General features: G+C 46.4%; 1 protein-coding gene across 1 annotated transcript; it reads right to left on the minus strand.

The window, feature by feature from the left end:
• Positions 1-5,494: 5,494 nt before the first annotated feature.
• On the minus strand, positions 5,495-13,021 carry ZMYND19 (zinc finger MYND-type containing 19). The gene is made up of 6 exons (XM_028714833.2): positions 12,719-13,021; positions 11,461-11,520; positions 10,239-10,345; positions 8,114-8,254; positions 7,422-7,602; positions 5,495-6,193 (listed from the first exon to the last, which is right to left on the minus strand). The coding sequence occupies exons 1-6, from the start codon at positions 12,767-12,769 to the stop codon at positions 6,050-6,052; spliced, it is 684 nt and encodes a 227-aa protein (XP_028570666.2). The 5' UTR covers positions 12,770-13,021; the 3' UTR covers positions 5,495-6,049.
• Positions 13,022-13,095: the final 74 nt, after the last annotated feature.

Genomic DNA, 13,095 nt, shown 5'->3' on the forward strand with positions numbered 1-13,095 from the left:
CCTGAGTGAAAACTGTATACATACACAGTACCCCTGGTGGCCAGGGTGAGAACTTCAATACATAACACCCCTCCCCACCGAGATAAGGCATTAGTTACAATCATAGTGGTTCCACTACATACAGCAATACCCTTATTGGTTTAAGGCACATAAGCATATTAATTGACCCTATTCATCATACAGCTTTACATGTGCATTTGAACATAGTCTTTTAAATAAGCTGGGCGCTTGGAAACCCTGTCGGACCACCAAGGGCCAGTACCAGAGTAAGGGTGGCCGCCCGATTCTGGCTGTGACTGTGGTGCAACCAAATGTGGCATTGAGCCCGAGTTCCCTGGCTCTGCTGCTGTTGAAGGAACTGCCACAAGCGGACTCGGTGGACGGTCAGGCACAGCGGTGGTCCGAATCTCTGGAGAGCCAGGCAGACCCACCAAAATGGCTCGGCTCGGCTCCATGCCCTCAGTTTGTGAGGAAGATGTAGGTGGAGCCTCGCCTTCCATTAGCAACCGCTCTGGAGCTGGAGCCACAGTTGGGGGCACAGTGGTAATGTCCAAATCCCCAACCCTGTGCCTTAGCTGGTCTATGTGCCGGCGCCACAGGTGTCCGTTCTGGAGTGCCACCTGGTATGAACAGGGCCCCGTGACTCCCACTACCATGGCCGGCACCCAAGGAATGTCCCCCACAAAGTTCCAGGCAAAAACCTGATTCCCCGGAATAAAGGACCATGGCATGTTAGTACAGCCCGAGGGCTCGGCCATACCAAAGTCCGGGTGCAGCTGGTCAAGCGGAGACCGGAAGCCCATGAGCAGTTCGGTTGGGCTCCGTCCTGTAGCTACATGAGGGGTGATGTGCTGCACAAGCAAGTATTCAGTGACCCGCTCGTGCCAGTCCCTCTGTTCTAGGCGCACCAGTGCCTCTTTTGCTGAGCACACCATTCTCTCTGTCTGCCCATTGCTGGCCGGGTGAAATGCTGCCATGAGGGCATGGTGGATGCCCAGCCCCAAGAGGGACCTTTCAAAGGTGCCTAACGTGAACTGAGGTCCGTTGTCCAAGACAAGGACATCAGGACACCCATGAGTTGCAAACAGGCCCCGCAGCACCCGGATGACGGCTTCGGTAGTGGTGGAGGGCATCAGGGCCACCTCCAGCCATTTGGAATAAGCGTCCACCACTACCATAAAAGTCCGGCCAGGAAAGGGGCTGGCAAGATCGATGTGCACCCTCGACTATGGTGCCTTGGGCATCTCCCAGGTGTTGCCCTTAGTTGCCCGCGGTGCAGGTCTCGACTCTTGGCATGCTTGACAGGAGGCAACCCACAAAGTGATGGCATTGTCCATGTTAGGCCACCAGATGCAACACCGAGCCAACGCCTTCATTTTGACGATCCCCGGGTGGCCGATGTGGAAAAGGAGGGAAATAAATGACATTATGTAGGAGAAAAGGACAGCAAAGCAAAAAAAATAAACAAACATAACCCAAACTCTAAAGTAGGGTGAATAGATTAGAGGATTAGCATTAAAAAAATGTAAAACACAAATGCAACCTCTCAATAAATTTGTTTTATTATTATCTATTGTGTTTCTCTCATACTGTAAGTTTTATCATTAAGATGGTTTTCCCTAAGTTATAGAGGGGGGGGTTCATTTTTCAATTTTTGTGGAAATCAATGTGATGACATTTTAGAGCCACGTGTCCCACTTGTTTCAAAGGGTCTTGTTTATTTTGGACAGTTTCCGTGTCTCGGCTTCTTCAGCCCATCCGCGAAATGTTTCAGGAGTCTTCCACTCCCCATTAATTTCAAATAATGTCGCAGACAATTTAATTTGATTGATTGCATTTATACTCCCCCCTCTTTCTCCAAGGAGCTCAAGGTGGTGTACATGGCTCTCCCCTTCCTCATTTAATCCCCATGCAGCAACCCTGTGAGATAAATTAGACTGAGAGGCAGTGACTGTGACCCCAGTGTGAGCTTTATGACTGAGTGGGGATTCGAACCCTAGTCCGGGTTTAGTCTGACACTCTAACCACACTGGCACTGTGAATACCTATGGTGAATAGGTAAATATTCACATTGTTTTGTGTGATCAAATCAGGTCAAAAGTGGATCAGGACAATGCCTGCTTTGCATGAGCAAATCCACATATTAATTTCCATATGGTACTGTACTTACTGTGTTCACCTGAATTGCTCACAGTGGCTTACTTATGGCTTCTATAACTGTATTGCATTTATATCCCACCTTTTCTCCAAGGAGCGAAGGGTGGCATTACATGGTTTTCCTTTTCTTCCTTTAATCCCCACACAACCACCCCTGTGAGGTAGATTAGCTGAGAGGCAGTGACTGTGACATCCACTGTGGGGATTTCAACCCTGATCTCCCAGGCCCTAGCCCAACACTCTAACCACTACACCACACTGGCCACAAATCCTAAAAATTTAGAGGAGCTGTAGGGGCACGGGGAGAGCAATCCTATGAACCAAAGCCATAAAAACCATGTTTCAGGGTGGAGCTGCTTTCACACTTAACTAGAACATGCATGCAAAAAACCTCCTAAATCTATTGTGTGAGGAAACAGTCCCATGGGGACATTTTTTGGATGGGAAGAATTCAGGCAGCAGAACTGTTCAAACTAAACAAGGCAAGTGTGAGTGCTTAGCAGATTTGTAGCGGTGGTGGTTGTAGGTGCTTTAAAATACACATGCAAAAGGAGAAACCCATTCCCTACCGACCCACAACAGGCATGGTGCAGAAAGAAGGTGATGCACATGTTATACAAGGAGCACAGGTAAAGACCAAACAGCTTTTGCAAACCTGGCGCCCTCTTAGTACATTTTGGACTACAACTCCCAGGTTGGCAAAGGTTGCATTAAATACACCAGTTCACAAATGCAGAAATGCCACACCCTTAATACAGGCCTCTTTTCAGTCTCTTTAACACAAAATTCAACAAACAACCATAAGCTGGTCAATCAATAAAGATTGGCTTATGTACATATGAGGTGGAGCAAACAACTGCTGCTTGGAAGTGTAGATATGAAGGCACCTGCGAGGAAGGCACAAAGCCTATGTGGAACAATTTTAAAATGAGATGGAAGAGACAATGATGTTTATATACTAAATACAGTTGTATGGGAGGATGCACTGAAAACAAAAAGGTATTGACTTCAGAACTCTCTTGTTTGTATTTTGAGTTTTGATAGCTGCAGCTGTTCTTTTCTCTGCTTATCCTGCTCTTCTGTTAGCCACTCAAGTATCCCTTTGGTAAAGGGTGGGAGAGAAAAGCGACGCATTTCCCTTGTTCAGTATAGCTACAGGCAAAACACAGAAATAACTGGCCAGATTCAAGTATACCCAAGAAGCAATGATTTCCTTTGACTGATAAGTCTTGAAAAATAGGCTCAAATTGGGGGCGCTTCAGGGCAGAGAAATATTGGCCACTGTCAGGAGTGCCTAAACTAGCATTCCACAACATTGATTCCGCAGAAGGCAGTGATGGCCACCAATTTAATGTGATTAGAGACAAATTCACAGAGGCGGCTATTGATGGCTACTAGCCACAATGCCTCTATGCTCTGCCTGCTGTCAAAGGTGGGAAGGCTTCTGAATACCAGCTGGTGGAAACCAACGGTGGGTAGAGTGCTTTTGTATTTGAGTCCTGCTTGCATCAGGTTGGCCACTGTGAGAACAGGATGCCGGAGTAGATGGGTCACTGACCTGATCCAGCAGTCTCTTCCTATGCTCTTAATCTCGTGCCCTCCAGCTGCTTTGGACTACAACACCCATCAGCCCCAGCTGGCAGGGCTCAGTTGATTTACGCTCTAGTCCAAAACGGCTAGAAGATGCATCATCATGGAAAGCTGCCTACAAACCACTCTGCTAAGGTTGCAGTACAGACCTGCGTACCAACTAGTGGTACCTCAGATTACAGACACTTCAGGTTACAGACTCCGCTAACCCAGAAATAGTACCTCGGGTTAAGAACTTTGCTTCAGGATGAGAACAGAAATTGTGCAGCGGCAGCAGGAGGCCCCATTAGCTAAAGTGGTGCTTCAGGTTAAGAACGGACCTCTGGAACAAAAAAAGTTCTTAACCCAAGGTACCACTGTACTTTTATTGGTGGGTCACATGTCTATGCCGCCACCCCCCCAGCCCACAGTGAAATGCCAAAAACCCTCCTAGTTGTCACTGCATCCACATGTCTAACATCCAGGTTGCTGCTAGGAGGGTCACAAGGTACTGTTCATGGAGCCTGAATTGGTGACAGGCTTTTCAGTTACTGATCCCTACACTATAGATGAAAAGGATAGGTTCCTACTCTGGACTTAGAAACTGGCCTACCTGGACTTACCTGCCTTGGATCCAGATAGCAAACAGAAACACATGGGCTCATTGTGGCTGGGTGGAGGCAGTCTCAACAGGAACCATGCTCTCCCCATGATTTGCATGGACAGGGTCTTCTATGTTTGCACACAAGAAATCAAGCCCACCTTGCACTAAGGGTCAAATATCAGGTCTGTTTCCACTTACTGCTGATGGTGGTAAACAATTACATTCTTCCACCCATCCCCAATTCTGAGCCATATATTGCTATGGGCATAAATAGAACCTGTCACACAGACACCTGGTTTTAAGTCAAGTGTCTCATGGAGTTCCCCACATAGATACGTGCAGAGTCACTTAGTTTTTGTAACTTTAAAATACCTTGCTTTGGGAAATGTAGTGGACCACTGGACTGTCTCAGAGAATACACAGCTTATTATTCTACCTACTTAAACTACTCAAAGCAAGTTTGCCTTTAAAAAAAAGTCTTAACAGTACTTTTAAAAGGTTTAGGTCTCCAGAGGCAGGAATGAGGAATCTGTTGCCTTCCAAACGTTGTTGGGCTACAACTCCCATCATCCCCAACTATGCTGATTGAAGCTGATGAGTCCAACTACATCTGGAAGGGCAGATTCCCTATCCCTAAACTCGGGGGGGGGGGACAGAGGAGAGATGTGGAGGGGCAGCCACCAAGCAGGTCTGCAAGAGTACAGCAGAGTCATGGTTTGGCACATAGATGCTGCAATAAGAAACTATTCCTTGTTCATCTTAAAAGATTACAGCAGGACAAAAGGGCAGGGGAGGACCAATATAGACTTTCCCATGACTGTACGCCTTTCAATGAGAAGCGGGGTCATCAGCCACCAATCCCAAACCTCTGCTCATGGAAGCCTGCTTGCACCTTTACCTTACTGCCCATGGTTCCTTGTGGAGTGGTGGAAATATCATTAGGAACTATGACAACCAGGATGCGGGGGGGGGGGGTTGCCTCTACAAACAGATGGGAAGAACAGTGATAGGAAGCAGCTAAGCAGCTCAGCGGCTTTTGCAATCTTCAGAGGAAAGTGTCACTCATTGGGGGGGGGGGGGACAGACCAGCAACATGATGTTGATAGTGGTGGACAATCATTCACAGCTGCTCAAGTGTTTAAAAGAGCAAAAAAAGGCAGCCAATCCATTCCAATCCTTTACTTGAAAACACAACTTTCCATGCAGAGTTGTTCAGATTTAACTGCTGATGTTCTGAGCTAGCTCCCCAGGCCTTCTCCTAGCCACAGGGGGAGGAAAAGCTTTTTTTGTTTCTCTTTTTGCTACTGGACAGTTATTTCAACCAACAATGTGTTCTCACTTGAACATTACAGTAAATGAGTCCTATGCAAGAGAACTTCTAACAAAAAAAACCAAAAAAAAAACCTCTGTACACAACTTTACAAACATATTAACATATAAATAACAGAAAGCTTCCAAGCAGGAGAGCTTCCCCAGTAGTCTTTTTTTTTGCTTCAGACGTTTTCTTTTTTTTAACACTGGAAGGGAAGAGTCAGTCCCTTTCCTCAAGCATCACAGGGATTGGTTTGTCTTTTCAAATATAAAAAAAAAAATTCTCCTCTCTCTCTCTCCTTTTTTGTCAGTGCCTCTGGCTTCAAGTGAGCAGTTCGTGCAAAGTGGGCACCTCCTCCTTAACCTTCTGGGAAGGTGCCCTGTGGGGCTAAGGCCTCAGCCAGCTGGTCATCGTTCTGGTCCAAGCTCTTGCTGGAAGACTCGCTTCTTCTCCCGACAGTGCTTCTTGTGGGCCGGCCAGTCTTTCTGCTGGCACTGCGAGCCGCAGTACCGTGCGACCTGGCACCGCCCACAGATGTTAAATTCACGTAACTGGAGAGAGGAGTACGGGACAAAAATCAGTATCCCTTTTCAAGGCCCCTAGAGAAAGAAAACCATCCCCCACAAAAGCAAGCCAACCAAAAGGGTCCTAAGGTGGCCAGTCCCAGGGCAATCTTTGTAGGAACTAAAGCAGGCCTGGTCAGGATCTGGGTAGAATAGCCTGGGAACCCTACAAAACGCTGCCTTGGTTTTCATTGTGGATAAAATATTATCCAGCCCCCACTGGTGCACTTCTCTTGTTTATGAACCTGAAGGTCTCATTATGAGTATCATCTTCTTTTTCTCCACCCCCACCCAATCTTAGACATTCTGAATTCAATGGGAATGAGTAAACATGTACAGGACTGCACTCTCAATTTCTTTCCCTCATGGTCTACAACAAGGATAGGGAACTGTGCCACCCGCCACCCCCACCTCCTGCAATGGCCAGGCTGGCTGGGGCTGAGGGAGTTTCGAGCTGCAGTTCCCCACCCCTGGGTTTATAACTATGGCTTTGGAACACAGAGCACTACCTGACACCAAATCAGACTAGTATGGCCCAGTTCAGTGTACCACCTATGTTGCACAGAAGAAGTGCTCCAAAGTTTCGAGCAGGGATCTTTCGCAGCTCTAGAGACTGAACCTAGGACTTAAAACTGATGCTCTCCTGCTGAGTTGGAGACCCTTCTATATTCACAGACCTATTTACATATTTTCCTCCACAAAAGCATCCAAAACTGTCATCAAAGGAACAGATTCCCTTTGTACAGGTTATCTTTTCGGGTGACTTCTATCCATCCTTCTATACAACAAAGTTACTTCAGTGAGGTTTAAAACCAGAGCTGTTCATTCTGATCTTGTTTCCCCATGACCCTGTCCTAAGAAAAAGTGGGCTAGGAAAAGAGGGGTTTCGCCTATGGGCAACACTGACTTTTCCACACTGAGAGGTAGGGTGAAGAGTTATCCAAATAGAATGGTAGCACAAAGTCAGTTGCACTTCACAGAACACCATTGAGAGAGAGACGTGTCTGAAGCTTGGAAGCCGCTGGCCAGGATAACTATTTAGGCTAAAAACGGTGCAGTGAAATTCCTTGCAGGGGGTACAAAGAACACACTAGCTGTGCCTAAGGACTTTTGATTTTTTAAAAAGAAGCAACCACACTGAAGAGGGTGAACTTGCAGCAGCCAGCCTAGAACAAGGACGGTCTTATCCATGACTTGCTTCTGGTTTTGAACGCACCTGTTTCTCAATCACTGTGCAGGGAGGGTAGTGACATTCATAGTATGTGCACGAACTCTCCTCTTCTTCCACAACATCCCCATTAGCGTTATAATAGCGTGTCACATTCAGCACCGGAAACTGTTCCTCTATGGGGTCTGTGGGAAGCTGCTGGATCGCCAGCCAGTATAAGCTTTGTTCCCTTCAAGAAAAAACAGCAAATTAAATATTTCCGCAGCAAGCTTGTGCTGCACCGTTGCAACATGTTAAAACTCCAACCCTCTCAAAGCAGAGTTGACAGTAGCCACAATCACAACATACCTTTAAAGTACTCTGATACAGTCTTAAACAGTTATGTCTTCCCCTAAAGAATTATGGAAACTTTAGCTTGTTAAGGGTGCTGAAAGTTGTTATAAGGCCCCTGTTCTCGCTAGCAGACATACAATTACCAGAGTAGTTTAACAACTGATTCCTCATTCAAGGGAATTCTTGAGAATTGTTGCTGTGTGAGTGGAATAAATAACCTAGGGTGGGAGACATATCCTCCCCTCTATGGCCAAGTCAGAGAGAACTTAGCACCACAGTTTCTTCAGATGCAAAGAAACACACATAAAAAATCATCAAGGGGCTATGCAAAAAAACAAGTTCTGGGGTTGTTTGACTTCCGGCCCCTTTTGTCCCTCTTGCCTGTGACATTGTTATTGAGAATTTACCTTTGTTTACTAGAGATTTCTTCGGCTTTGGGCCTCCATCCCCATGGAACCAATCGCAGGTTGTCTAGACGATTGTCCACTGTCACTGCATTCAGATGTACAACTTGAAAGCCAGGGGCGATGCCCCCCCTATGCCTCTCCCTGAAAGAGAAGACGAGCCACATGCAATTCCTGAAAGGAAGCATTCAGATGCTTCTAGGTGCTTGGACTCCTATAATACATCATGGGCTGCCCTTGGAAGGCAGTATGGAAACCCCAACATGCTCAAAGAGCTGCTACCAGGGTTCTAACCAGAGCAGGTCATTGGAGACAACACATCTCAAAAGAGCTTAACAAGCTTACTTTGACTTCAAGGTGCTGGGTCTGAAAATTTAAAACCTTACACGGCTTAGGACCCAAGGCATAAAGGACACCCACCCCCCTGTCCAGTTCTTAAGATCTTCTGCTGATGACCTTCTGCAGGCATCCCTGCAATTAGAGATACAGTGGTACCTTGGGTTAAGAACTTAATTCGTTCCAGAGGTCCGTTCTTAACCTGAAACTGTTCTTAACCTGAAGCACCACTTTAGCTAATGGGGCCTCCTGCTGTCGCCGTGCCGCTGCTGCATGATTTCTGTTCTCATCCTGAAGCAAAGTTCTTAACCCAAGGTACTATTTCTGGGTTAGCGGAGTCTGTAACCTAAAGCGTCTGTAACCCAAGGTACCACTGTAAATTGGGTGGTGATCAGGGGAAATGCCTTAGAAATACACCTGGCATCTTCTAGGTAGCAGGCAAATTCTTTTTTCTTTTAAGTCACCCAAGCTGTTAAAGGGAAAGGATCGTAGCACAGCAGTAGACTCTCTAGATATTGGAACCCTGGCTTCAAGTTGTGGGTAGCCCTGTGGCACTTGGATGGGTTGGAGCATTTTGCATGCCGAAGGTCCCATGTTCAATCTCCAGGATTTCCAAGTAGGACCAGGAATGTCCCCTGCCTGAAACCCAGGAAAGCTGCTGCTGCTGTCAGTCAGTCAGCCAGCCAGACAGCCAGCATAGACAGCACAGAGCTAGATGGATCAACCTAGATCTAAATACATGGCAGTTTTGTATGTTCAAATTATAGAGAGAAAAAGGGAGGGGGTAAATATACTTTAACACACAACACAGCCCACTTTCCTTTTACATGGTGGCTCAGTTTGTACATCACAGTACACCTTAGGTAATGGTTTACTGTGAATGTATTTGTCTCCCCTCTGCTCCTACTAGAAGAAAACAAACAATGATCCCTTGGGCTTAGAAGATGTGTCCAAAGTAAGGACTATGGTTTGTTTCACCTCCAACAAATCACAATCAGAAAGCTAAAATCACAATCAGATCACAAACAAATCACAATCAGAAAGCTACCATTGCACTGTGGAGAGCGTATTAACTTATGGTCTGTGTGTGTGGTTTGGGAGCTGCACGGCCAGGGGAAAAACAATGCTATCCAGGGTTGTAAAGACCGCAGAGAGAATAATTGGGTGCACTCTTCCCACCTTAGATCAAATCTATGTTGCCAGGTGCCATAAGAAAGCGGCAGAGATAGCACAGGATAGTACGCACCCTGGAAATGATCTCTTTCAGCTTCTGCCTTCTGGAAGAAGGTATAGGGTTATGAAGGCCAGGACTAGCCGCCTGAGAAACAGTTTCTACGCAAATGCAATTCTGGTTCTAAACGCAGCATAAGGGTTCTCTATAGTATAGTGTATTTTAAAATGGGGTTTCAGAGTTTTTAGGTGTTTTTGAATGTTTTATGTAGTTTTATGTAGTTTTTCAATTTCATTGTTCTGCATGGGACAATGACAATAAAGATATCGTATCGTAAAAACAAACATTGGCTACACACTGTGGGTTGTCAGGAGAAAAGCAAACCACAACCCCTGGTTTGGACACAATGCTAAGCCAGGGATTGTGGTTTCTTTCTTCCCACCATGAATGGGGAGAGGTAAGACAGACGCTATCTGCTCATGCACAGCAAACCACGGCTTACGGCTTACCCTGACACGTGAGAGTTGCCATTATAGTGCCCATCTCCAAAGACTATGCATACACATGCCTCAGCAGTCTGGAAACCTGCAGCTATGTTATCCCCTGCATAATGATACCTACCACAGTAACTCGTGCAGCAGGCGTCCAAAGCCTCTTCCTCGGTTTTTGTCAAACGCAAAGGCAAATATTCTAGCACCATTTCCATCTGCGTCGACCTCCATTCGAGCCTGGCCAAAGGCAGAGAACACATCTATTCATACATTTTGTTTAAAATATTTGTATGCTCATCTAATCATCATAGCAGCTTCAAATACAAAACACAGTGAAATGTAAGTACAACTAGTAATGGACAGAAACGTAACAGTCATTAAAACAGAAAACTGCAACCCAAGTAACAGAAATGTTAAAAAACAAATAAATGGCAACTGAAGGCAGAGGTACTGCCTCTAAAGGTAGAGTCTCTAAAGTTCAAAATCAGTCAGTCTATATCAGACGAGAGAAAGTGGGTCAATAATGGACATGGGAAATGTCAAATGAGATGCATGCTCTGCCCCAGGAACCCAGTTTCTGTGCTTGAGTCACTCTGTGGTGAGTTAACAGACACTCTATATAAGATCAGAGCCTTCTTGTTCAGCAAGCCTGAGGATATATATAAACCATGTCAAGTTTCTAATTTTTCCCCAGACACCTCAAAAGCTTGTGCAGAACCTGTTGATATCAGGTAAATGAATGGGTGAAAGTGTAATGTCAGTGTATTTCAAATCGGCCCCTTTTCCAAGAGCAATACATTTTCTATTAAGCTCCGCAAAATCCAATCTAAAAATACATGAAGCCTATATAAAAGAAAATTCATTCTAAAGTAAAGCAACTCCTGATTCTGCAAGTGAAGGACAACTTGCCTGGTTATCCTACTTCAGAGAACAGTTTGAGTCTTTGGAGAACTTGGTACTTTTGATACAAGTCCTTGCCCAAACCCAGGTGTCTGGATCGGGCTGAGTCCTTTTATGACCCACATGCTGTTTCAAGGGAAAATGCCTCCTCTTCTATCTCTGCCAACTTATTCAGATAGTCATTATATGAGACCACCGGCTTTCATGAGTTAGATTAAAGCAGGTTCATTAGACAGTCAACCTGCCTGTTTTTTATCTACCCTAATTACTGGCCATGTCAGGTCAGGGTTCATATGGAGAGCCACAGGTTCCCCATCCCTGATCAAGAGGAATAATAGCTGACATGTGGTCCTCCCAATCCTCTTCAGCCATTGGATATGCTGACTGGACCTGATGGGAGTTTGAGTTAAACACTTGGAATGTGGAAATAAGGTAGATAACATGGTTCTTACCTCAAAAGAGTAACTCTCCACAAGTGGAATGTCTTGCTCATCAATCAGTGTGTACTTTGTCTAGAATAAAAAAGGAAGGGTAATTATATACTTTATATTGTGGATACTTTTCCAATACCTAGCAAGGCACTCTTCATTCATTTCAGAAAACAACAATTTAAGCTATTCCAGGGCACATCTTACACTGAAAAGAGAAGTTTTACACCTTAAATAAGTCATTCATCTGACCGGGCATACTTCACACACTTGTCTAAACCAGGGGAAAGCTGCTCCAGGGTTAGCCTTGAGCATTCTGGGATCTCTACCTACCATTGTGTCCACAAGCCTTCTGGGAAGTCCAAATGCCAGAAAGGGTATTGCCTTTCTCTTGCCTTTGGAAGTAGGATAGGAGAGGAAGAAAGAACTGTAAAATGCAAGTTCTTGCTCAGAGACCAAAATCTGCAACTGAGAGGGGCAGCTCTGGCCCAAAATGGATTATACCACACAAATCAGTTAGCCTTTAAAGGGCAGTTTTGTGTTTCTGTTTTTGCTATAAACAAAACTTAACCCGAACAACCTGTAAAGCAAGACATTGCACCAAGTATTGGTACACATCCTTTGTGGTCCATGCTTATTCCAAAAAACAAAAACAGAAAAGCACAACAAAAGAAAGTTACAACAAATATGTATCAAATCTGCACAAGAAAATAGTAAGCTACTTAGGATCAGGTCAGACTATAAATCTGTCAGTATCACCTAGTCTAACCAGTAGGCACACTCCAAAGCAGAAATAAACCTCTCAGAACACTTGCTATGTAACCCTGTGAAAATGCAGGTGCCACCTCCATGTGCTCTGCCTGTGAGCTATGGGCCCCTTTATAGCCTGAATATGAAGGATATAAAAAGAAAGCAATCTCCCCATTTGAGGTCCACAAGCGGGAAGTGCTCCACAGAACAGCTCATTACCCCTCTACAGGGAGAGATGCAAAGATAGAGTAAAAAAAGAGAAAAGGGACCTCTAAACTAAAACCAGCCCCCCGCATCCTTCTATCTTTAATAATAATAATGGGCTCATGGAACCCCAGTGACGTCACAGAGGGGTCCTATCTGACGTAACGGAGCAGGTCAGACGCGCGAGGGGGCGGTGATGTGATAGAGGAAGGGGCGCGGGTCTCCCAAGCCAGAACACGCGCGGGCACGGAAACACACGCACACCGCATACAGACGCGCAAATCCTATTTCTCCCACTCTGCCCCGCCCTACGGGGCCCCACGCGTACCTTGCCGGCCACCCGGCCGAGCCGCACGATGCCCAGCTTGAAGTCGGTCATGGCCTTGGCCTGGCAGGGAGCGGAGAGGAGGGGGGAAAGGGGAAAGAGGGAGGAGGAGGAGGAGGGGAGGAAGAGGCGCAGGCCGGAGGGAGACGCCGATGCCACGCGCCGCCGCCTCACGCACGCCTCGGGCAGGAGGATGGGGAGCGGGGGGCGGGGCAGCGCGCACCGCCGGCGCTGCCGCTGATGCTGCCGCTCTCTTCTTCTGCCGCCGCCACCAACTCCTCCCCCCTCCCCCACCAATATGAAGCCCCGGCCCGCCAATCAGCGCGCGAGCCGCGGCGGCGCGTCATTTCTACCCGCCCGAGGGCCGCCCGGCGCGACCG

The sequence above is a fragment of the Podarcis muralis genome, chromosome Z (assembly GCF_964188315.1).
Source record: "Podarcis muralis chromosome Z, rPodMur119.hap1.1, whole genome shotgun sequence".
Taxonomy (NCBI): Eukaryota; Metazoa; Chordata; class Lepidosauria; order Squamata; family Lacertidae; genus Podarcis; species Podarcis muralis.